The sequence below is a fragment of the Schistocerca americana genome, chromosome 8 (assembly GCF_021461395.2).
Source record: "Schistocerca americana isolate TAMUIC-IGC-003095 chromosome 8, iqSchAmer2.1, whole genome shotgun sequence".
Taxonomy (NCBI): Eukaryota; Metazoa; Arthropoda; class Insecta; order Orthoptera; family Acrididae; genus Schistocerca; species Schistocerca americana.
In genome coordinates this window covers 495,334,058-495,360,700 of record NC_060126.1, presented here as the reverse complement: position 1 = coordinate 495,360,700, position 26,643 = coordinate 495,334,058, and the positions used below count along the sequence as shown (strand labels likewise).

The following is a 26,643-nucleotide window of genomic DNA, read 5'->3' as shown; positions in this document are numbered from 1 at the left end:
CCGGTACTCACAGCTTAACTTCTGCCAGTACCTCGTCTCCTACCGTCCAAACTTTACAGAAGCTCTCCTGCGAACCTTGCAGTTCTGCAAGGTTCGCAGGAGAGCTTCTGTAAAGTTTGGAAGGTAGGAGACGAGGTACTGGCAGAAGCAAAGCTGTGAGTACCGGGCGTGAGTCGTGCTTCGGTAGCTCAGATGGTAGAGCACTTGCCCGCGAAAGGCAAAGGTCCCGAGTTCGAGTCTCGGTCGGGCACACAGTTTTAATCTGCCAGGAAGTTTCATATCAGCGCACACTCCGCTGCAGAGTGAAAATCTCATTCTGGAAACATCCCCCAGGCTGTGGCTAAGCCATGTCTCCGCAGTATCCTTTCTTTCAGGAGTGCTAGTTCTGCAAGGTTCGCAGGAGAGCTTCTGTAAAGTTTGGAAGGTAGGAGACGAGGTACTGGCAGAAGCAAAGCTGTGAGTACCGGGCGTGAGTCGTGCTTCGGTAGCTCAGATTGTAGAGCACTTGCCCGCGAAAGGCAAAGGTCCCGAGTTCGAGTCTCGGTAGGCACACAGTTTTAATCTGCCAGGAAGTTTCAAGTATTGCTATAGTTCATAACATTACCTGTAACAAGCTGAAGAAACGCAAAACATGTGCAAGGTTGGTCCCAAAGAGATGATGCGGCTAAGCAAGGAACAAGGTTGAGACTGTGCACAGAGCTAAAAGAAACGTTATGAAAGAGAAGGGGAGCACTTCCTCAACAAAATTTTAACTTGTGATGAAACATGGGTTCAGTATTATGAGCCAGAATCAAAAAGGGGAAGCATGTAGTGGAATCACACCAACTCACCTGTGAAGAAAAAATTCAAAACCCAAGAATCATTTGGAAAATTGATGTTGACGGTGTTTTGGGATGCTGAAGGTCCAGTTTTTGTGGTTATGTCAAAGAGCAGCGTACAATGAATAGCCAATACTTCTCGGATTAGCTTATAAACAAGGTGACGCCAGCTATGCGAGAGAGACGTCGTGGATCTCAGAGGGGAAGTGTGATTCTCGAGCAAGACAACGTACGTACTCATATTGCTCAACTAACATGTGAAACCATCGACAGAATGGTCTGGGAAGTACTGCCATAATCCCCTTACAGTCCTGATTTACCATCTACTGATTTCCGTTTGCCTGATTCACTGGAGGAGGCATTACGTAGGAAGAGGTTCCAGGACAACGAAGACGTGAAAAAGTTTTTGGGAAATTGGTTCAAACATCAAGATAAAGAGTTATTTGCAGTCGGAATAAAAAAGCTTGTAGCTCGTTGAAACAAGTGCATAAATGTTCAAGGGGATTATGTTGAAAAGTAGAAAAAGTATTGTTTTGTAAAAATAAACGCTTTTTCTCCAGACCAAACTATATCTTTAATTACTGAATGAGTCTTGTACAAAAAATGGTTCAAATGGCTCTAAGCACTATGGGACTTAACATCTTAGGTCATCAGTCCCATAGACTTAGAACTACTTAAACCTAAGTAACCTATGGACATCACACACATTCTTTGCCCGAGGCAGGATTCGAACCTGCGACCGTAGCAGCAGCGCGGTTCCGGACTCAAGCACCTAGAATCCTCATTTGAGTCGCTGAGAATCATAAGGGCCTAAAGCAGATCAGAGTCGATTGTGAGAGTACAGCATTTATTCACGCTTCTGAAATCTGTTGATCTTATAGTGAGTCAGGTTTATCTGCGCTGTAGGCCCGCATTGTATATATGATAATTCACGGAAAGATGTAACACTGGTTTCTCTGTTATTCACTTAAAAGTGAGATCGACGCAGATGTATTTAAGACCCCAAAGATTGTCAGCGCCTCATTTGTATACTAGTCAAGCACTCATGTTGGTAAACATTACTACTTGTGTTTAATCATTTCCACCAGCGGCATTGTGTGTTTGGAGTTGCTTGTTTAGTGTGCGAGAATCGGTTTTCGCGTGCAGTGTAAGCATGAACTGTGCTGAATCTACTTTAAATGCTAACAGGAAAGTAAAGCTCTAAGGATGGCTGGTGAGTCGCCTTTGGGTAGCTCTGTCGGCAGAGCCCTTGCCCGAAAGAAGGTGAGGGTCCCGTTCGAGTCTCGGTCCGGCACATAGCTTTAATCTGCCAGGAATGTCGCGATATGATAAACCGCAATAGCGATAGCCTACAATCCGACCTTTATCAAAGTCGGAAACGTGATGGTACGCATTTCCCGTCCTTACACGAGGTATCACAACATCTTTTCACCAGGCAACACCGGTCAACTGCTGTTTGTGTAAGAGAAATCGGTTGGAAACTTTCCTTATGTGAGCACGTTGTAGGTGTCGCCACCGGCGCCAGTCTTGTGTGAATGCTCTGAAAAGCTAATCATTTGCATATCACAGCATCTTCTTCCTGTCGGTTAAATTTCGCGTCTGTAGCTCGTCATCTTCGTGGTGTATCAATTTTAATGTCCATTAGTGTGTTATTATTACCACTGTTCTTAATATTATTGCCAGTGGCTGTAGTTGTATACACTTGTTGATAAATATAACTGCTATACAGCAGATGCTGTTAATTTCACACTCTTAAATTTATCTGAATCTAAAAGCTTGTGAACAAAAATGGCTCTGAGCACTATGCGACTTAACTTCTGAGGTCATCAGTCGCCTAGAACGTAGAACTAATTAAACCTAACTAACCTAAGGACATCATACACATCCATGCCCGATGCAGGATTCGAACCTGCGACCGTAGCGGTCATGCGGTTTCAGACTGAAGCGCCCAGAACCGCACGGCCACTCCGGCCGGCACTTGTGAACACCTAGAACGTATATTCACGAGGCGCTACTGATTAGTATGCTTAACGTCCTCCCTCATGGTGCAAAAATCAATTCTGAAATCTTTTTCGCTACCCTCAGGAGTTAAAGGAACGACTGCAGTGTATTCGTTGCCACAGAATGGAAATAACCTTCTGCTTCTCCACGACAACGCAAGGCTTCACGTGAGTTTGAACACCTGAGAGGATCTCACAAAACTTCATTACACTGTTCTTGCTCATCGAAACTACATCCTGGATCTCGCTCCTCCAACTTCCATCTGTTAGGCCCAATGAAGGAGGCACTCTGGAGGTAGCAGTACATGGATATTGAGGAGGTTGTTCACGCAGCAAGACGTTGGCTCCAACCTCGACCAATAGAGTGGTACCTTGCGGGCATACAGGTCCTCCTTGTAAGGTGGTGTAGAACCGTCATGTCGAACGGAGATTATGTTGAAAATTAGAAATTGGTAGCCATCAGAGTGAGGAATGATAGGGTGTATTGGTACTCTGAATATAACCACCCTGGTTTCAGAAAAAAAAATGTTTTACGGTACTTACTAAACTCCCCTCTTAGATTAACAAAACCTATGAACTTATTTCTAGCCTTGCATCTGTTATCAAGTGCAAAACGTCAGAACCGCCTCTCTAATGCCTTCCTAAAGCCAAGATGATAGTCACCTAAGAAATCCTCGATTTCCTTTTCTATTCACCCGAACGTTATTCAAGTCAGCAAGTTCAATGCATGAGTTTTTAAGCTGATAGTGCATTATTTCTCGCACTTATCTGCCTTCTCTGTCTTCGGAATTGTGTTGACCATATTTTTCCGAAAGTCTGGTGGTATGTCATCAGTATTGTAGATTCTCCACGGCTTGAGTAGTAATTCGGCTACCACTGTCCTCAATAAATAGCTAAAAGATATTTTTACTATGCTAATCCTAGTTGTATGCGTCGGCTCTTGCTCTTCAGACACAAACATTGTACTTCCAAAGAATATTCTGTGACAATATACTGAAAATCAGTATTGATGCAGGTGTTGATTCCTCATCAATCTGATTTATAATATACCAGACATTGACATTGAATCTTATTTAGGAAGTTCTAAGATTGTTTTTCATTATGTCAAGAGCTGGAGCATGTAATGTGGAACATATAACATTAATGATCTTATGGGATCGAGGCTATGTTATTCATAATACAATTTATACTGACGATAGGTTAACTATTCCGCTGTAGACACTATCCTCAGCGCATCTCTACTTTTCATTTCCATTCAATGATTTTGCTGGAGATGAGTCAGATTTACCACCATTGTTACGCCCTAGTTGCCTTAAAACCACTGCCACTACATGGCTTAAGATGAATCACTCGAAAACACACGTTTGAGTTAGACAGAAATTTTATGAATATGACTAAAATTATTTTCATTCAGTGATCACATATGCACTATTTTATGGTTACTAGATGAGTACTCAGTGTTGCGCCAGGATATACTTACTCATTTTTTCCATTAGTCTGTCTCCTCCTTCGCCCTACCTCCGTCCATCTTCTCCTTCGTCCTCTTCTCCTCTATCTACACCACTCCCCCTCTCTGTCTACCTCCTCCAATCCCCAATCTTTATCCACATTCTCTCACCTCCCTCTCTCTCTGTCCATCACCTCCTTCCCCTCCCTCTGTCCGAAACTTACCCCCATCTCTATCCATCTCCTCGTTCCCTCTCTCTGTCCATCTCCTCCCGCCCCCCTCCCGCCCTCTCTGGCTATTTCCTCCTCCCCTTATCCATGTTTATTTCCTCCTATTTCCCTTTGTGTCCACTCCTCTCTCTGTTCATCTCCTCCTCACCATCTTCTCTGTCAATTTCTCCACACTCCCCTCTCTCTGACAATCTTTCCCTCCACTCTCTCTGTCAATCTTCCCCTTCTCTCGTACTGTCTGTTCATCTCCTTCTATCTCTTCTCTCTTCAAGTTATCGCGCTCGTCGCAATAGGAGGCTGGTGTTTCTTATCCTGACAGTATTTCTTTCCAGACCATAACTAACATATGTCCCAAATTTTGTTGAAATCGTTTCAGGGGTTTAGTATGGGCTTTTTACTCGTAGATTTGCTCGTTTACCCACATGTAAAACATATTTAACGTATTCCACAAGTGTTTCTAGACATATTTCACCAATAGCTGTAGCGTATGTCACCCTGCAGTTTTATTTTCACACAACTCAACGTTTATGACACATCTCCTGAATCATATGTTCCGCAATGCTATAATTTTGCAGGTATACCTAGTAATGTATATAAATACAATCTACGAAATATGTTGTGGATAGAATTGGTGGCAAAGAAGAAATAATTTAAAACGTCATGCAGGATGGGTCAGTTTTTCGCTCATCTCAGTGTTTATGCCGTCATATCCCGTCAATTCCGTGTCGTACAATCATGAAATTTTTCCATGAACATTCAGCGCGATATATGAATACCATTTGCAAAACGTGTTGTGAATAGAGATAGTAGTCAAGAAGTAAGAAATTAAAACGCCACTCTTCACGCGGCGGTTACATTGCGTGAACACCGAAAATGTAGTAAGTGATAAACGTTTCTCCTTTCATCATTTTGTAGGATTCGTCAACAACAAAAAAGTTTCGTAATGGTTACAAACGATGTGTAAAGTTTGTTTCTGGTCTCTAAGTGCTGGCATACCCAAATACTGGATGAGTGGAAATGGGTGTTCGCTCCTCGCGGGCTATACTACTTTTTCACACCCACTCACACCCGTTTGGTAGGTAGATGGTTATTATCACCACACTGTTTCTTTCCAGATAGCAAGTTATATGTGTAGAAAGTTTAGCTGAAATCGGTCCAGTGCTTTAGGAACATACGTACCTACAAACCTATACTAAAGGAAGAATTGCTACATCAGGAAGGAGTTATGTGACATAAATGAAAGATGACGTCTGTTCACATTTCAGACCAGTCGCCTAAGAGTGGCGCTAGTAGTGCCAGTATGAGGATGCAAATCTGGCTTGCTTTGAACATGCGCTGTAACGGTCGTCAGTGTTAGTTACCTTTGAGACTTGACGTGGTGAATTCAGGTTAGTAAAGAATGTCTTTAACGGAACATAGAAGCCGGTATCTACATCCCGCTGAATATGAACGAGGTAACGAGGTCGTTTATCTGGACCCGAGAAGCTGGGTGTTCGTTCTGCGGTACTGCACAAAGACCTGGCAGGAACGTAGCCACTGTACAGGACTTCTGGCAGCAGTGTTCAAACGAACGTACGGTCGCAAGAAGACTGGGCTCAGAAGTGCCACGTGGCACTGCCGATAGGGAGACCATCGTGTTCGTCGTATGTCTCTGGCACATGGTATCGCATCTGCAGCAGCAAATCGATCAGCAGTTGGCGCCACGGTGGCACAGCGACTATGACAAATTGGTTACTTCGAGGGCAGCTCCGAACCAGACGAAAAATAGCGTGCATTCGACTGACCCCAAATGACTCTCATTTGCTACTTCAGTCTTCAGTACTGTCAAGCGAGAGTTCACTGGAGGCCCGAGTGGAGATCTGTTAGGTTTTCTGATGAAAGCAGATTCTCCCTCGCTGCCGGTGACGGCCGTTTGTTGATTAGGAGGAGGCGAACTGAGGGCCTGTTACGAACGTGCTAGACATACTGATCCTACACCTGGAGTTATGGTGTCGGATGCGATTTCATATGGCAGGAGGAGTACTCTCGTGGTTATCCGATGCACCCTGACTGCAAATTTGTCCGTCAGTCTGGTGACTCGATCTGCTATGATAACATTCATAAAGAGAATTTTAGTGGATGTTTTCCAACAGGATAACGCTCATCCAGAGACAGCTCTTGTAACTCAACATTCTCTGAGGACTGTCGACAGGTTGCCTTGGTCTGCTTGACCAGCAGATACATCCCCAGTGGTAAACATACGGGACATCATCGGACGAATACGCCAGCTTCATCCACAACCAGCGTTAACCGTCCCTGTACTAACCCAACAAGACCAACGGACATGGAACTCCATTGCACAAACTGACATCCGGCATATGTACATCACAATCCATACATTTTTGCTCTCAACGTTCTAGCAGTTAGACCGGTTATCGATGTACCAGTAGTTCACATTTGCAATGGCGCAGTTACATTAACCTGTTATTTTACGATCTTAATCACTTAAATATGTTTCCTAGACAAGTATATTTCCGACATTTCATTACTCTGCAATTATTCCTTTTTTCTGTTGCGATTATTTTTACGTCAGTATACATACGTACACTACTGGCCTTTAAAATTGCTACACCACGAAGATGACGTGCTACAGACGCGAAATTTAACCGCCAGGAAGAAGATGCTGCGATGTGCAAATGATTAGGTTTTCAGAGCGTTCACACAAGGTTGGCGCCGGTGGCGACACCTACAACGGGCTGAGATGAGGAAAGTTTCCAACCGATTTCTCACACACAAACAGCAGTTGACCGGCTTTGCCTCGTGAAACGTTGTTGTCATGGATCATGTAAGGAGGAGATATGCGTACCAAGACGTTTCCGACTTTGATAAATGTCGGATTTTAGCCTGTCGCGATTGCGGTTTATCGTATTGCGACATTGCTGCTCGCGTTGGTCGAGATCCAATGACTGTTGGCAGAATATGGAATCGGTGGGTTCAGGAGGGAAGTACGGAACGCTGTGCTGCATCCCAACGGCCTCGTATCACTAGCAGTCGATATGACAGGCATCTTATCCGCATGGCTGTAATACATCCTACGGTCGCAGGGTCGAATCCTGCCTCGGGCATGGATGTGTGTGATGTCCTTAGGTTAGTTACGTTTAAGTAGTTCTAAGTTCTAGGGGACTGATGACCATAGATGTTAAGTCCCATAGTGCTCAGAGCCATTTGAACCATTTGAATCATTTTTTGTAATGCATCGAGCAGCCACGTCTCGATCCCTGAGTCAACACGTTGGGACGTTAGCAAGACAATAACCATCTGCACGAACAGTTCGACGACGTTTGGAGCAGCATGTACTATCAGCTCGGAGACCGTGGCTGAGGTTACCTTTGACGCTCCATCACAGACAGGAGCACCTGCAATGGTGTACTCAACGACGAACCTGGGTGCACGAATGGCAAAACGTCATTTTCTCGGATGAATCCAGGTTCTGTGTACAGCATCATGATGGTCGCATCCGTGTTTGGCGACATCGTCGTGAACGCACATTGGAAGCGTGTATTCGTCTTCGCCATACTGGCATATCACCCGGCGTGATGGTATGGGGTGCCATTGGTTGCACGTCTCGGTCACCTCTTGTTCGCATTTATGGCACATTGAACAGTGGACGTTACATTTAAGGTGTGTTACGACCTGTGGCTCTACCCTTCATTCGATCCCAGCGAAACCCTACATTTCAGCAGGATAATGCACGACCGCGTGTTGCACTTCCTGTAAGGGCCTTTCTGGATACAGAAAATGTTCGACTGTTGCCCTGGCCAGCACTTTCTCCAGATGTCTCACCAACTGAAAACGTCTGGTCAATGGTGGCCAAGCAACTGGCTCGTCACAATACGCCAATCACTACTCTTGATGAACTGTAGTACCGTGTTGAAGCTGCATGGGCAGCTGTACCTGTAAACGCGATCCAAGCTCTATTTACCTCAATGCCCAGGCGTATCAAGGCCGTTATTACGCCCATAGGTGGTTGTTGTGGGTACTGATTTCTCAGGATCTATGCACCCAAATTTCGTGAAAATGTAATCACATGTCAGTTCTAGAATAATATATTTGTCCAATGAAAACCCGTTTATCATCTGCATTTCTTCTTGGTGTAGCAATTTTAATGGCCAGTAGTGTGCATCTGTTGTTATGACACGTATGGACTGTGGTCCTCGCTGGCCGCCTGACGGCAGCCCCCGGGCTGTTGCTTGTGTTGCAGAAGAGCCGCAGCAACGCGACCCAGATCACGCTGCCACGGGTGGACGTGGGGCTGAGCGGCCGCTACAGCTGCGAGGTGTCGGCCGACGCGCCCTCCTTCCACACCCACCTCGTCTCCGGCGACATGGCCGTCGTCGGTGAGCTTGCGGCCGCCGCCATCGCTATGTAGTGCCACCTGCGGTTGCATGGCCGATCTTCCGATTTTACCGCCTGACACCCACTCTCATTTTTGGATCGCCTCAGAGCAGTTCGCATGTGCATATCCTTGTTCATCCTGCATGGAATCATTTCGCGCCTCATACAGGATGGTCCATTGATCGTGATCGGGCCATACCAGACCAGAGCAGACTCCAGACTAGCAACAACTTGCTGCTACAGCTACAGAGTTTCTACTGCAGTCAACACTGCTCTCTGGCCAGAGATTTTCTTATACCTTGCATATTACAGGAGCAATACACCTCTTACAATCTGACAAAATAAGCGTCAAACGAAAAAACTACAAAGAACGAAACTTGTCTAGCTTGAAGGGGGAAACCAGATGGCGCAATGGCTCACCCGCTAGATGGCGCTGCCATACGTCAAACGGATATCAATTCCGTTTTTTTTTTAATTTGAACCCCCATTTTTTATTACATATTCATGTAGTACGTAAAGAAATATGAATGTTTTAATTGGACCACTTTTTTCGCAGTGTGATAAATGGTGTTGTAACAGTCACAAAATTATGGCTCACTATTTTAGACGAACAGTTGGTAACAGGTAGGTTTTTTAAATTAAAATACAGAACGTAGGTACGTTTGAACATTTTATTTCGGTTGTTCCAATGTGATACATGTACCTTTGTGTGCTTATCATTTCTGACAATTTCAGCGTGATTACCTGAAAATACCTCATGAATGCTATAAATGCTCAAAATGATGATCGCCAACCTCAGTGCATTTGGCAATACGTGTCACGACATTCCTCTCAACAGCGAGTAGTTCGCCTTCCGTAATGTTCGCACATGCATTGACATTGCGCTGACGTATGTTGTCAGGCGTGGTCGGTAGATCACGATAGCAAATATCCTTCAACTTTCCCGACATAAAGAAATCTGGGGACGTCAGATGCAGTGAACGTGCGGGCCATGGTATGGTGCTTCGACGACCAATCCACCTGTCATGAAATATGCTATTCAATACCGCTTCAACCGCACGCGACCTATGTGCCGGACATCCATCATGTTGGAAGTACATCCCCATTCTGTCGTGCAGTCAAACATCTTGTAGTAACATCGGTAGAACATTACGTAGGAAATCAGCATACATTGCAGCATTTAGATTGCCATTGATAAAATGGGGGCCAATTATCCTTCCTCCCATAATACCCCACAATACATTAACCCGCCAAGGTCGCTGATGTTCCACTTGTCGCAGCCATCTTGGATTTTCCGTTGCCCAATAGTGCATATTATGCCGGTTTACGTTGCCGCTGTTGGTGAATGACGCTTCATCGCTAAATATAACGAGTGCAAAAAATCTGTCATCTTCCCGTAATTTCTCTTGTGACCAATGGCAGAACTGTACACGACATTCTAAGTCGTCGCAATGCAATTCTGGTGCACAGAAATATGGTACGGGTGCAGTCAATGTTGATGTAGCATTCTCAACACCGACGATTTTGAGATTCCCGATTCTCGCACAATTTGTCTGCTACTGATATGCGGATCAGCCACGACAGCAGCTAAAACACCTACTTGGGTATCATCATTTGTTGCAGGTCGAGGTTGACGTTTCACATGTCGCTGAACACTTCCTGTTTCTGTAAATAATGTAAGTATCCGGCGAACGGTCCGGACACTTGAATGATGTCGTCTAGGATACCGAGCAGCACACATAGCACACGCCCGTTGGGAATTTTGATCACAACAGCCATACATCAGCACGATAGCGACCTTTTCCGCAATTGGTAAACGGTCCATTTTAAGACGGGTAATATATCACGAAGTGAATACCGGCCGCAATGGCGCAATGTTACGTGATACCACGTACTTATTTATACGTTTGTGACTATTTCAGCGCCATCTATCACAAAGCCAAAAAAGTGGTCCAACTAAAACATTCATATTTCTCTACGTACTACACGAATATGTAACTAAAATAGGAGTTCCTTTTTAAAAAATGCAGTTGATATCCGTTTCACCTACAGCAGCACCATCTAGCAGGCCAGCTATAGCGCCATCTGGTTTCCCCCTTAAAGCTAGATGAGTTTCGTTCTTTGTACTTTTTCGTTTGATGCTTATTTCGTGAAATATTTGGCCCGGTCACTATCAATGGAACACCCTGTATAGTAGTAGTGGTAGTAGTAGCAGTAGGAGTAGTAGTATTACTAGTAGTAGCAACAATAGTTGTTTTATTATTCGCGGTTCACTTTGAGAAGGATATTGGAGGTGAGTACCAGCCGCTGTCATGATGTCCTTCGGCTATTTCTCATAGGTTACCAACTCTTCGGCTTCGTGTTTCTTATGGGATGATACATTCACTCTGAAAGAGGCAATGAATTTCTAGCACCGAAATACAAACCAGTGTCTTCTTAGATGTCGTCACAGATACACTGAAGTGCCAAAGTAACTGGTATAGGCATCCATATTCAAATAGAGATATGTAAACAGTCACAATACGAAGGAGCGGTACAAAACGCCCATATAAGACAACAAGTGATGACTAACTGACAACCTAAGCTGCCGACAGGTGTTGTTGATATACCTCGATGTGGACAGCTGAAAATGTGTGCCCCGACCGGGACTCGAACCTGGGATCTCCTGCTTACATGACAAACGCTCTATCCATCTGAGCCACTGAGGACACAGATGAACAGCGCGACTGCAGGGACTTATCTCTTGCACGCTTCCCGTGAGACTCACATTCCCAACTGTCCACAATTTTACATATGTAATGTACATCGAGGTACATCAACAACACCTGTCGCAGCTTAGGTTGTCAGTTAGTCATCATTTATTCCAGGGAAAAGCTGCACGGTCATCAACAGTAACTGTTCTTTCGAGAACAAGTTACTGTCTTCGTATATATACTTAAAGGCTACCCAGCCATTGACCTTCGTCTGTGCAAATGCACACAGGTTGCCCAAACTCTTACGGGAATCGCCAAATCGTGCGCGAGTAATGAGTGGGTGGGCAAATGTCTATAAGGTACAATACATATGTAGAATTGTGGACAGTTGGGAATGTGAGTCTCACGGGAAGCGTGCAAGGGATAAGTCCCTGCAGTCGCGCTATTCATCTGTGTCCGCGGTGGCTCAGAGGAAGTTGCTACGTGGCACCGGCACACTACCGACTATTTCTACGCCGTTCTCCGCGACCTGGACGCCCAACCGCCCACCCCCGACACCCAGAGGGAACGCAGCAGGATTAAGGCGCAAATTGTAACTTTGACACGCCGTAGACTGCAGGGGGCTATGGTGCGAACCCGACGTCAAGATTCGGCGGAACAAGAACATCCCACCATGCATCATATCGCCTCCGATAGGAAACATCGACGACGACAACTCATCACCGAGATCACCACCTGTCGCCGCCAGCACGTCACTTGCCAGGCCGAAATCGTCAGTGCCTTTGTCGACCACTACCGCACAATGTACCAGGAGGAGACTACCAACAACCACGCTGAGGAGTCTGTGTTACCACACATAACTCGCACCCTCACCAGCGACGAAGCGGACGAGCTGATGGAGCCCATTACGCGTGACGAAACCCACGATGCAATCAACAAAGGTGCTCTGAATAAGTCACCTGGTGTCGACGGATTGCCGATAGAATTTTATCGCGCTTTCTTCACACTAATGGCGTCACGATGGACAACGATGTTTAATGAACTGCTGACGATGGGTAACGCCGTACCGCCGTCCTTTGTCACGGGAATTATTATACCCATCCACAAACCGACACCAGGTGTGACGACTGCACATTACCGTCCCCTGACTCTGCTTAACGCAGACTGTAAAATTTTTACACGCCTACTGGCAACGCGATGCCGCAAGATCCTGCCTAGTATTCTATCCCCGGAACAGACAACTCCGGGCGGCTCAGTTAATATACAAACGGCCACAGGAGAATGTCGCGATTTAATTGCACTGGCAGCGGCGTGCAGACTCCGCGCCGTAGTGGTTGCCATCGATTTTGACAGCGCATTCGACAAATTGCGGCATCTTTTTCTGTTCTCAGTGATGAACCGCATGGGTTTTCCACCAGCCTTTATCGACGTGATCCGGCGCCTGTACGGCACCGCCGAATCTCTGATTCAGGTTAACGGCCGTGTGGCGGGACCAGTGGCGATCCGGCGTTCCGTACGGCAAGGCTGCCCACTTTCGACCCTACTCTATGCCATAAGCCTGGAGCCACTCATCGGGAGTCTGACGAGCCACCTTTCTGGTCTCACTTTGCGACAGCACAGTTTCCGATGTCGTGCGTATGCGGACGACCTCCTCCTCTTGATCCGCTCACGGAGTGAAACACACACGGTACTTGATTTGATATCAACGTACGGCATTGCAGCGGGCAGTAACATGAATGTGGCTAACTCCGCGGCGATTCCCATTGGACGCGGCCTCTCACACGACGACTTTGCACCTCTCCCGTGTGTACAAAAACTACGATATCTTGGTATCATTTTTACCTCCACCGTGCGCCGCTCCGCTGCCATCAATTTTCGGCGTGCACTCCAAACTATCCGCACGACGGTGCGACAAAATCTTCTCCGACGACTCGATTCTTTACAACGTGTCCAATACCTCAATCAACATGTGGCGGCCAGAATGGTCCACATCACACAGGTCCTCCCGCTGCCATCAACTATTGGACGCAGCCTCCAGGCTGCCCTCGGATACTTCCTGACGGCCGGTACGATCTTTAAGGTCCGCTGCGACACGCTCACCCTCCCCCCGCTAGCAGGAGGCCTCGGCCTTGTCAATGTGCGACTCCGAGCGGTGTCCTTGTACATGTCCACCATGCACAAGCAGTGGCACGGGGGCACCTCCCTTACGCGCAGCTTGCTGGAAATTCTTGTGCCCGCGACCATAACACCACCAGTACCAGTCGGACACATCAAGCATCATTTGACGCACATTTCTGATTTCATCGTCGACTTCAGTTATGCTCACACACACTTACCGACCACGCGTTCTCCTCGACCTAAAGATTTTTACACCCCACTCCTTCGTTCCATATCCAGTAACAATATCGAACTCAGACATCCGTCCAAGCGGTGGCCCACGGTTTGGCGTCATATCCACCAGCCTTTTCTACCCTCCAACGTCCGGGCAACATGGTACCAAGTCGCAAATGAAAAATTCGCTACAAACCATCGCCTTCACGCCATCGGACTACAGGACACTCCACTTTGCTCCATTTGCCATCTCGTGGATGACGATGTCCATCAACTGACTTGTACTGCCACCAGTGACGTCTGGAAACTTGCCAGACAGTTCGTTGCCTGTTACCTCCGCGTTCCACCGGACTCGATTGACCCACGGACTTTTATCCATCCTGAGAATACTTATTTTCCCGCCTCCAAAAATCATGCGATTGTATGGGTCAAGGGATGGACGATCAACTACATGTATAATGGTGGCGACAAATCACGCCTTGATTTCTGGCAGTACTTACAAACCGCCCACAGTGAAGTCGAACAGCGACCGCGCTATCGCGCCTTCTTCGCCAATTACCTACATGCGATCTTAACTTCACCCCCGCTCAGTTGGATGGTGCCACACGCCGACAGCACTCCCGCCCCCCCTGCTGACATCTGAGACTCCCCGCGCTACTTTCTACAATGTAACCCACAGTGGAGTAGGCGCATGGACACGCGCCTCCTTTCTTTAATGCACTACCCCAGACAACACTGGTCTTTCCCTCACTCCACTGTATATTGCTTCACACCTCTAAGATTACATCAGAATTATTATTCTTGTTTTCCCTACACCTTGTTCATAAACAAAAAAAAAAATCCTCGCCTTGTACGAGTATATTGACTTGTATTATTTTCGCCGGTAGGATGGCATTTCTGTTGTATTTAAGTTTGTCCCAATAAAGAGCTTTTTTTCATTTACCCTTTTCCTGGTAAAAAAAATATAAATAAAAATAACACAAAAATAAATCAAAAAGCTACTTTGAGGGAGTGATTCAGGGATGGGAGGGGGGAGACATCGCGGCCAGGCCTCGGGTTTCGACCAATGCCCGCCTTGTCTCCACCTACTCATAACTGAACACTCTTTAAAAAAAAAAAAAAAAAAAAAAAAAAAAAAAAAAAAAAAAAAAAAAAAAAAAGATGGATAGAGCATCTGCCATGTAAGCAGGAGACCCCGGGTTCGAGTCCCGGTCGGGGCACACATTTTCAGCTGTCCACATCGAGGTATATCAATAACAACTGTCGGCAGCTTAGGTTGTCAGTTAGTCATCATTTATTCCAGGGAAAAGCTGCTCGGTCATCAACAGTAACTGTTCTTTCGAGAACAAGTTACTGTCTTCGTATACATAGTTAAAGGCTACCCAGCCATTGACCTTCGTCTGTGCAAAAGCACACAGGTTGCCCAAACTCTTACGGCAATCGCCAAATCGTGCGCGAGTAATGAGTGGGTGGGCAAATGTCTATAAGGTACAATACATATGTAGAATTGTGGACAGTTGGTAATGTGAGTTCACGGGAAGCGTGCAAGGGATAAGTCCCTGCAGTCGCTCTTCATCTGTGTCCTCGGTGGCTCAGATGGATAGAGCATCTGCCATGTAAGCAGGAGACCCCGGGTTCGAGTCCCGGTCGGGGCACATATTTTCAGCTGTCCACATCGAGGTATATCAATAACACCTGTCGGCAGCTTAGGTTGTCAGTTAGTCATCATTTATTTCAGGGAAAAGCTGCACGGTCATCAACGGTAACTGTTCTTTCGAGAACAAGTTGCTGTCTTCGTATATGTGAGACAACAAGTGTCTGGCGGGCTTGTTGGATCGGTTACTGCTGCTACACTGGCAGGTTATCAAGATTTAAGTGAGTTTGAACGAGGTGTTATACTCGGCGCACGAGCGATGGGTCACAGCATCTCCGAGGTAGCGATGAAGTGAGGATTTTGCGGTGCGAACATTTCACCAGCGTACTGTGAATATCAGGAATCCGGTAAAAACACCAAATCTCCGACATCACTACGGCCTGAAAACGATCCTGCAAGAAACGCGACCAACAACGACTGAACAGAATCGTTCAACGTCACACAAGTGCAGTCCTTACGCAAATTGCTGAAGATTTCAATTCTGGGCCGTCAACAAGTGTCAGACTGCGAACCATTCAACGAACCATCATCGATATGGGCTTTCGGAACCGAAGGCCCACTCGTGGACACATGATGACCGCACGAGACAAAGCTTTACGCCTCGCCTGGGCGCATCAACATCGACGTTGGGCTGTTGATGACTGGAGACATATTGCACGAACGGACTAGCCTCGTTTCAACTTGCATCAAGCAGATTGGCGTGTACGGGTATGGAGAGTACATCATGAATCCATGGAGCCTGCATATCAGCAGGGCACTGTTCAAGCTGGTGGATGCTCTTTAAAGGTGTGTAGCGTGTGCAGATGCAGTGATATGGGACCCCTGATACGTCTAGATACGACCGTGACACGTGATACATACGGAAGCATCCTGTCAGATCACCTGCACCCAATCAGTCCATTGTGCATTCCGACGGTTTTGGGCAATTCGTGCAGGACATTGCGACACCAGTCACATCCGGAATTACTCCAGAGTGGCTCCAGGAACACTCTTTTGAGTTTAAAGATTTCCGCTGGCCACCAAATTCCCCAGACATGAACATTATTGAGCATATCAGGTATGCCTTGCAACGTGCTGTTCAGACGAGATCTCCACTTCGTCGTACTCTTGCGGATTTATGGACAGCCTTGTAGGAATCGTGATGTCAATTCCCTCCAGCACTGCTTCGGACGTTAGTCGAGTCCAGGCCACGTCTTGTTGCGGCGCATGTGCGTGCTCACGGACGCCCTACACGATATTAGGCAAGTGTAGCAGTTTAGTTGGTTCTTCAGTTATTTAAATGTTTCTTTCCTGAAATGTCACGAGCTACGAGGTTGTGGTGTGGTTGGAATGTGACAGTTTGGTTGTGAGTTGGCGAACAGACGTGAAAGCTAGATATTCCGGTGATGCTGACGAACTGATCTATATGTTCGCCAGAGGTGTAGGTTAAGTTGAAACGTATCAGTCTGTTTGTGAGTTGACGAAGCCAACGAATGTGAAAGTTACAATACCTGGTTGTGGATGTAGCGACTGTTCTGCAGCTGGTGAATGATACAAACAATATTGGAGAAATCGCTACCTCTTACAGTTTCCTTATCAGGCGAGTAATAACACTCGCCTGCTTATTTACTGCCTGTGGTCCGTGAAAGCTTCACTTGGCAGGAGTTTCATCGCCTAATTGATTAATTTAAAGCAAAAGGGACAGTGGGAATGCTACAGAAAAATGATAGCCAGCAAAAGAGATTGCATTCAAACATATACGCACAGTGCCAGTGCTAAGAGTCGCCAGGAGATATTTCTCTTGTGTTTCTGCAGATATTTGCAATTTTGTTTTTGAATTGTGTATCGGGAGTCGGTACCAACATCTAGTGCTCAATCACGTCTCTCATGAAACCCCTTGTGTCGATGGAAAGCGTCGGTTGTTTCCCGTCACAAAGAATATTGTTTTTAAAGCAGAATTTTACGTTCCCAGTGCATAGAGTGGTCCTTGATTAGTACGGACCGATATTTGTTTTATCGATAAGTATTGACATGGATAATTAAATGGAAGAATAACAAGAACTCCAATAGCGTCATCACTGCCCTGGTTCTCCCTGTCTGCTATTAATGTACGTGCAGCGGTGCTGAGCCGCCACTGGATTTCTCTTTATTCTTCATGTTTTACAGTTCCTGTTAAATGATATCGATAAAACGAATATCGGACTAAACTAATTTTTGGACGCTCTATCGAATGCTCACCAAAAATTCTGATATAAAAATTATTTTTGCTTCAATGGGAAACAAACCGACGCATTCTGTTGACATTGAGCTTCGCATGAAAGACGTGAGGAGCAGTAATTTATTAGTCTGACTCCAGCTGCACAGTACAAAAACGAAATTGCAAATATCTACCGAAACACCAAAGGAAATGCCTCTGACGACCCTTAGGAGAAACACTCGGGATATATAAACATATAGGATGGTAAGGAACAGTATGAAAAGTGTGTAAGGATGTTTCATGGTAGGTCTTAACGATCCTTAAAACAGTTTGTTGAAATACGTGAACGGATGTCTCAACCGGAAATGCATGCAAAACTGGCGTTATCGTGTAGGACGTTGTAAATGCAAGTGAAGTGCTTACTCTGTCTTATTGTTAGCAATATTTCATAAGAAGTGATTGGGCTATGAAACTCCCAATACCAATAAAGAAATACAGTCCCTCCAAAATACATTCAGCCCCTTAGCTACAGAATCATCTGTCCCTGTTCAAACTGATTAATTTGGTCCCTGTGCACATAATAAAAGAAATAAAATTGTGTTGCCTATAAAGCAGCACGGTGGATCGCATTATATTCTGCTCTCTCATGAAGAAGAAAACATCACTAGCTACTGGCTCAGCGGTGCGCAGTGCTGGCAGTAAAACTTCGAAATATACATGAAATTATTTTGGCTGATAAATGAAAACATTTAAGAAAAATTATATGTTTTTGAAAAACATACGACCTGAACAGGGAGGCGGTACTGAATTGGGTGAGTTACTAATACTGACATTTTCAGTAGTGAAATTGTATTCGAAGTTAAGTTTTTCTTTTCAAAATATCTGACAATTAAAATCGCATTACTCACAAAAATTAAATCCTTTTTACTAAATGAAAAACTTTCATTGCTGGCGTAGTCACAGAGAGTGAGATTTATACAGCAAGTATTGTATAACATCACTAAAAAACATAATGACAAATCATCAAATTGCGTACGCCCGAGTTAAAATATATTAGAAACATTACAAAAGCGAAATATCTATCTAGTCTATATCTCAAATCTGCTTACGTATATTCTGGGATTACTCAACATACAACTTATTGTTACCAATTATCAGCCATCTCATATGCACAAGCGAGCTGGTAGAAGGAAAGTAATAAACAATTAACATATTTGAATATCTTCAACATTTCGCGGCCCTTTGAGCAACTGTCTAAATATTAATTTTAATTTTAATAATTAACAGCCTGAGTAGCACCGTTTACCTAGAATTTACCTAGGTTTCTGTCGGGATAACCGAAACTTCTTCAGAATGTCAGTAACTACTGTTTGTCCATAGTGGACATCGTCAAGCTAAAACTACAACTGGAACATTGTAGTTTTAGCTTGACGATGTTCTCTATGGACAAACAGTAGTTACTGTTATTCTGAAGAGGGTTGGGTTATCCCGACTGAAACCTAGGTAAATTCTAGGTAAATGGTGCAACTGAGGCTGTTAATTATTAAAATTAAAATTAACAACCTTACCTTAACTGCGAGAAGACTTCAAGTATTGGTATGAGGAAATTCCTACATTATCATCTAGCACTTGGTCGCTTTACAGAGCACACCACAGAAACTGTCTACTGCGTCGTCTTTCGCTCACAGACTGATAAGCACTCACTTTTGTGCGCCAAACGCTCTCGGGCTCCATCACAGCAATCTCAGACAAGAAGTATCTCTGGCGCTGCGGTCGTGCAAAGTCAGCGATCCGCTTAATAGAGCCCATCAGGGACATACATCGTTTACAATGTAACAGTTTCATTTTAGTTTACATTAGTATCATTACATTATTCGGGTGCCACAAATAAGCGTAACCCACTACACTCCTTTCAAGGTTGCTCGGAGAATAATTGATAACGCCGTTTCCCTAGCAAATTCAGGATGCTGCCAGATACAATTAGTGCCAGTTGTTCCCACAGCGTTGATGATGGCGCACGAGACTGCTCAGCGGTTTGCTCAGGTTCGATCCCTACTACCGTCCCATGTCCAATTTTTGCTACGCTTTCATGATCGGCTTTGGGAAACTAATCGAAGAATACGATATTGCAGTGTCCGTGTTATTCCGATTTACGATGCAAGGTTGCTTCGAATAAGCATGCACTTCCGAAGGAGCAGGCACTGCGGCGACTACAGTCGTTACGCAATTCATTAGATATATTCGCAGCTGCGAAGAAGGACAACCATCAGTTGTATAATTGAATGACGACAATATAAATCTGTACCGGACTCGGATTCGAAACCGGATTTCCTGTTTATCGCGATCGGTCGCCTTACTATTAGGCTATCCGAGCCAGAACCAAACCCTTCTATGTCGTTATCAATGTGATTACAACTTATGCTCGTACATCCATTACGTATATGAATGCATTTCTGAAGGAACCTTGCGTAAACCCGAATAAGACAGGCACTGCGGAATCGTGTTTATCAGAAGACAGCGAGCGAACGACTTTTAAGTAAAATGCCTCCCCTGTATGGGAATGTGCATAACGGATGTACGAGTGCGGGAGTAGACAGATGGTTGAAGACATGTGGAAGTCTGGGTGAGACAGGGAGTCGTGCTTAGATAGCTAAATGGTAAGGCACCAGCTTGCGATAAGCGGAAAATCTGGGTTCGAGTACCGGTCAGTCAATGGTTGACGCTGGCGTCATTGCATTATACTGCTGATGGTTGTCCTTATTCGCAACTGTGAATACATTTAATGTAAACGAAGAACGCGTTGGCGACACCGTCTCTGCCGGATCGTTTGAATTTTCGCGTGCAACAGTCTGACTGCCAATTAAATCAGAAACGGGGAAACGTATCAAATTATTTCTTGACGATTACTACAGTTTTTTTTTTCTTTAAGAAGAGTTTGTCCAGTCCCTCTAGATAGCGAGATATGATTCACTGAAACGAATAAAAAGAAACTGAAAAATGAGAGTCGCTAGTCATGGATTGCATATTGTGTGAACACAGGCAAGGGCCGAACAACAGTTCTTCCCACATCGCTATCAGTGGAGTTGCGATGAAGGATTCACGAGGTGAAAAACACCGTGATTCCACAAATGCCGCTAACGTAAAAATGGACCAGATTATCAAAACACCAGAAACACAACTCATCACCATCCCTCATACGGTGTGGGGAAACATTTGGCAATCAGAAGGGCCCCGATTCATTTCGGATTAGATGAAGGTATGTTTCTCAAGGGACTCTTATACGATTTTTCCTGCAAAATAATGGCAAATTCCGGGAACGACGATGCATGTGAATAGCGATCACACACTGTTCTATCAAAGGTAGACCACAAAGGCTCAGTAGTATTGAGTTCTAGTGATTCTTGTTGATAGGCGAGATGCGGCAGTTCATCCACGTGAACACGAAACCAGTCCTGAAAGAAGCGAGCGATACGAACAGCTACCGTTGGGGAACAAACATTGAACCTCGTGATGGGCTTCATCAGACAAAATGGCTACATAATCCTTGGCCGCTAAGTGACCTTGCACAGTTAGCGTGATGCCCAAGGAATACGACGATTTCTTTTTGAATCATCAGTGCTGTGAGTAGTTTGAGACGACCCGCAACGAATTCCTTTCCCACACCTACCTCGTCATTTCATCGCACTACATGCACATTAAGTCCTCAATTATTTGCTGAATGTTTTCTGATCTCTGCCTTCTCCCTCGAGCTTTTCCCTTCACAGCTCTCGCTAGTATCCTGGATGTTATTTCGTGATGCTTCAACACATATCCTATCTTTCTGTCCCTTCTTCTTGTCGGTGTTTTGTATACGTTCCTTTAGTCGCCGATTCTGTAGAGATCCTCTTAATTCCTTATCTTATCAGCCCAACTAATTTTCGATCTTCTCCTGAAGCACCACATCTCAAATGCTTCGATTCTCTTCTGTTTCCGTTTTCTCACTGTCCATGGTTCACTACGATACAATGCTGTCATTCCAACGTATAATCTCAGAAACGTCTTCTCCATCTTAAGGCCTGTATTCGATACCAGTAGACTCACTCGTCCCGGGATGCCATTTTTGTCAGATCTAATCTGCTTTTAATAGTTTTCTTACTTCGTCTGTCATGGTTTATTTTGCTACCAAGGTAGCAGAAATCCTTAACTTACCCTCCTTCGTGGCTACCATTTTTGATGTTAAGTTTCTTGTTATTTTCATTTCTGATACTACTCAGTGCCTTTATCTTTCTTTCGCGTTACTCTCAATCCTATTCTCTGCTCATTATACAGTTCACTCCATTCAGCAGGTCCTGTAATCCTACTTTACTTACACTGAGGATAGTAATTTCATCAGCGATACTCTTTCAACCCGCATTTTAATTCCCTTCTTGAAGGTTGTAGAGTGCGATTAAAATTTTATTTCGGTCGCTCTTTACTCGATTAGATTAAACAATAGGGGCGAAAGTCAAATACGCTATCCCTATGCGACGGGTGCCTATCCCAAACCCACACATGCAGCTAAAAGATAGTCTCTATTGTGAAGGTAACTAAAAAGTTCCCCTACGTCAAAATAGCCGTATTAGTAAGACGTACCTTCAAATAACAGAGAAACTCACGATATTAATTACATCCGAATAAGAAAGAGAAAAAAAGCAGGGTATCAATTAAAGCCAAAGGAAAATCAGAAATCTATGATAATTAAACCCTAAACACTAATCCCATAGCTATTGCAGCGGCACGTTCATCATGTTTTGATTCATTCCCCTACGAAAGCTGCTATTTTTTCAACTCCACTAGGTACTTATTTTCGTATGCTCAAATGGATGTGAATTCGTTCAAAAATGTTCAAATGTGTGTGAAATCTTATGCGACTTAACTGCTAAGGTCATCAGTCCCTAAGCTTACACACTACTTGACCTAAATTATTCTAAGGAAAAACACACACACCCATGCCCGAGGGAGGACTCGAACCTCCACCGGGACCAGCCGCACAATCCAGGACTGCAGCACCTAAGACCGCTCGGCTAATCCCGCGCGGCGGTGTGAATTCGTAAGGGACCAAACTGTTGAGGTCATCGGTCTCTAGACTTACGCACTACTTAAACTAACTTATGATAAGAACATCACACATACCCATGCCCTAGGGAGGACTCAACCTCTGGAGTGATTTCCACTCAATCTGTGACATGGCGCCTCAAACCGTACAGCCATTCCCCGCTGCTGGGTACTTACGGTACTGTACTCTACCAAAACCTCCTCTAATTCTGTAGGATAGCGTCGAACTTTCCCGCACATATCAGATGGGCCGCCATCTTACTACGCTACATTTCCATGTCCACACTTGGTACGGAATGATGTACAAAAAAGAGAAAACCCACGTAATTAAATTCCAGGCGCTTATCTCAACGTGTGACGGCCAGGTTTCACTTGGAAATTGTCCGCCCCTGGTAGCTGAGTGGTCAGCGCGACGGAATGTCATACCTGACGGCGTGGGTTCGATTCCCGGCGGGGTCGGAGATTTTCTCCGCTCAAGGACTGGGTGTTGTATTATCCTTATCATCATCGTTTCATCCCCATCAATACGCAAGTCACCGAAGTGGCGTCAACTTGAAAAGACTTGCACCAGGTGACCGGTCTACCCGGCGGGAGGCCCTAGCCATACGCCATTTCCATTTTGTTGAAAATTTTACTGTGAAAAGTGCCACTGCTTACCAGCACCTGGTACAGCCACGCGAAAAGCTGCGAAACTGTCCTTATGTTAAAATGAAATATTTACTAGCTGATAACAGTGAGTAGACATGAACTTTCCTCTTAATGATTCAACGTAGTTTTTGATAATGCAACGTAATTCTGGGCCATTAATGTTGAGTGTCCTCGCTGTATAACTGTATCAGAATCATGGGAACACATCCGTTCATCATGTTGTTGTTGTGGTCTTCAGTCCTGAGACTGGTTTGATGCAGCTCTCCATGCTACCCTATCCTCTGCAAGTTTCTTCATCTCCCAGTACCTACTGCAACCTACATCCTTCTGAATCTACTTAGTGTATTGATCTCTTGGTCTCCCTCTACGATTTTTACCCTCCACGCTGCCCTCCACTGCTAAATTTGTGATCCCTTGATGCCTCAAAACATGTCCTACCAACCGATCCCTTCTTCTAGTCAAGTTGTGCCACAAACTTCTCTTCTCCCCAATTCTATTCAATACCTCTTCATTAGTTACGTGATCTACCCACCTTATCTTCAGCATTCTTCTGTAGCACCACATTTCGAAAGCTTCTGTTCTCTTCTTGTCCAAACTAGTTATCGTCCATGTTTCACTTCCATACATGGCTACACTCCATACAAATACTTTCAGAAACGACTTCCTGACACTTAAATCTATACTCGATGTTAACAAATTTCTCTTCTTCAGAAACGATTTCCTTGCCATTGCCAGTCTACATTTTATATCCTCTCTACTTCGACCATCATCAGTTATTTTACTCCCTAAATAGCAAAACTCCTTTACTACTTTAAGTGTCTCATTTCCCAATCTAATTCCCTCAGCATCACCCGATTTAATTTTACTACATTCCATTATCCTTGTTTTGCTTTTGTTGATGTTCATCTTATATCCTCCTTTCAAGACACTGTTCATTCCGTTCAACTGCTCTTCCAAGTCCTTTGCTGTCTCTGACAGAATTACAATGTCATCGGCGAACCTCAAAGTTTTTATTTCCTCTCCATGAATTTTCTCCGTTCATCATAATGTTTTTATATCATTTTGGTCGACGTTTTTTGTATATTAATTGCCGCTTAAGCTCTTTTAATTCAGCAACGGCTCCCAGATTGCAGGTCGGTTAACCGTCTTTACTACAGTGAGGTGACAAAACTCACTGGTTTGCGATAAGCACATCTACTGATTGCGGTAAATAAAGCGTACACAAGGTATAATAGGGCAGTGAATTGGTGGAGATGTCATTTCTACTCAGGTGATACATGGAAAAGTTTCCGGCGAGATTATGGCTGTACGACAGAAATTCACAGACTTTGAACGCAGAATGGTGGTTGGAGCTAGACCATGGTACACTCAGTTTCGTAAATCGATAAGGAATTGGGCATTCTGAGATCCGCAGTGATAAGAATACCCCGAGAACACCAAATTTCAAGCATTACCTCTCACCACGGGCAACGCAGTGGCCGACGGCCTACACTCATCGAGGGAAAGCAGCGACATTTGCGTAGAGTTGGCGGTGCTAAAAGACAAGCACCATTGCCTGAAGTAACCGCAGAAATTAAACTGGGACGTACGACAAACGTGCTCGTTAGGACAGTGCAGCGAAACCTGACGCTAATGGGCTAAGGCAGCAGACGACCGACTAGAGTGCTTTTGCCAATAGCATGAAATCGCCTGCAGCTCCTATCTTTGGCAATTGACAATATCGTTTGGACCCTAGACAGCTGAAGAACGGTGACCCAATCAGATGAGTCCCGATTTCAGTTGGTACGATTTGATGGTACGGTTCGAGTGTGGCTCAGATCCCACGTTGCCGTGGACTCAGTTTGTCAACAGGGCATTGTGCAAGCTGGTTGTGGTTCCATTATGGTATGGGATGTGTTTATATGGAATGAAATGCGCCTAATGAACCGATCATTGACTGGAAATAGTTGTGTTTAGCAACTTGGACACCATTTGCAGCCGTTCGCGGACTTCATGTTTCAAAACAGCGATGAGATTTTTATGGATGACAATGCGCTATACAACCGGGCCACAATTGTTCACGAACGGTTTGAAGAAAACTCAGGGCACTTCGAGCGAATAATTTGGCCAACCTGATCGTCCGAAATGGATTCCATGGACGATTTATGGGACATAAGCGAGAGATCAGTTCGTACACAAAATCCTGCAATGGAACAATTTTCGCAATTAGGGGCTGCAGCAGAGGCAGTACGGCTAAATATTTCTGGAGGGGACTTCCAACGACTTATTCAGTCCAGGCCATGTCGAACTGCTGCACTACGCCGGGCAAAAAGTAGTATGACACGATGTTAGGAGGTATCCCATGACTTCTGTCAACTCAACGTAACTCTTCACTACTTTTACATTTTCGATATTTTCGTTTCGTCATGTTCCTTTTTTAAGTTTATTTTCTTTGTCTATATATTGGCTTTATTGGTCTGTGTCTACTCCGCGGCTATTCTCCACAATTATTCCTTCGATGGTTTCTAATCGATTGCTTTCATTCTTCTTATCCACCCACCATTGTTATTCGTATTTGTATCCCTGGGTAGTTTCCACAGTAGAAGATCACTGACAGATTTACAGATATCAGAGATTGCCGTTTAGAAAAAGAAACTGAAGGAAAACTATGAAGAATCTGGGAAGCCATGTAATCCACTCACTAGCTCACATAAATTGTGAATTCCCTGACCCTTGATTTTTTTATGCTTGTTAGGAAGTTAGTGACCCACCAACGCTACTGTCAATCAATTATCGGGCGTTTCTTCCACCTTTCCTTCTTAAGATCATATTCTGCTCCTTTCCATTCTTAACTATACTCTCCAAGATCCATTTTCTTCTGTCATTTTTTGAATCTATGGCATCTCCTACCACCCCCTTCATTTTGTAGAAAATTCGTAACTCGCCTCCTCATTCGACTCGTGCTCCAGTTCTTTCGGTTACAGTTTTACCATTTGTATTGTTCCCACTTCGCTATCCGTGTCCCCACCAACACTAGACTCTTTCCCATCGCCTTCGTTAGATTCCTCATCTGGTCTTATCTTGTCCAACTCATTTCCACTGTCGGTTTCTCCTTTCCTCTTAATGCTTCCAGTGGAATTGATTTTATGACTTAATAACAGGTGTTGACATGTGTGAAAATTACCGAAGTATCAAGTGAATAACTCACCGTTGAAAAATA

General features: G+C 44.7%; 1 protein-coding gene and 1 non-coding gene across 2 annotated transcripts in view; both read left to right on the top strand.

Moving 5' to 3' along the window:
- The window catches only part of LOC124545942, a 366,720-nt gene that overhangs the window by 7,906 nt on the left and 332,171 nt on the right, over positions 1-26,643 (top strand). Inside the window, exon 2 of the mRNA XM_047124904.1 lies at positions 8,736-8,871. Coding sequence (XP_046980860.1) covers positions 8,736-8,871 — 136 coding nt within the window. The remainder of the gene's footprint in view (positions 1-8,735; positions 8,872-26,643) is intronic.
- On the top strand, positions 15,475-15,548 carry Trnat-ugu. The gene has a single exon. It is a non-coding gene; the product is annotated as a tRNA-Thr (tRNA).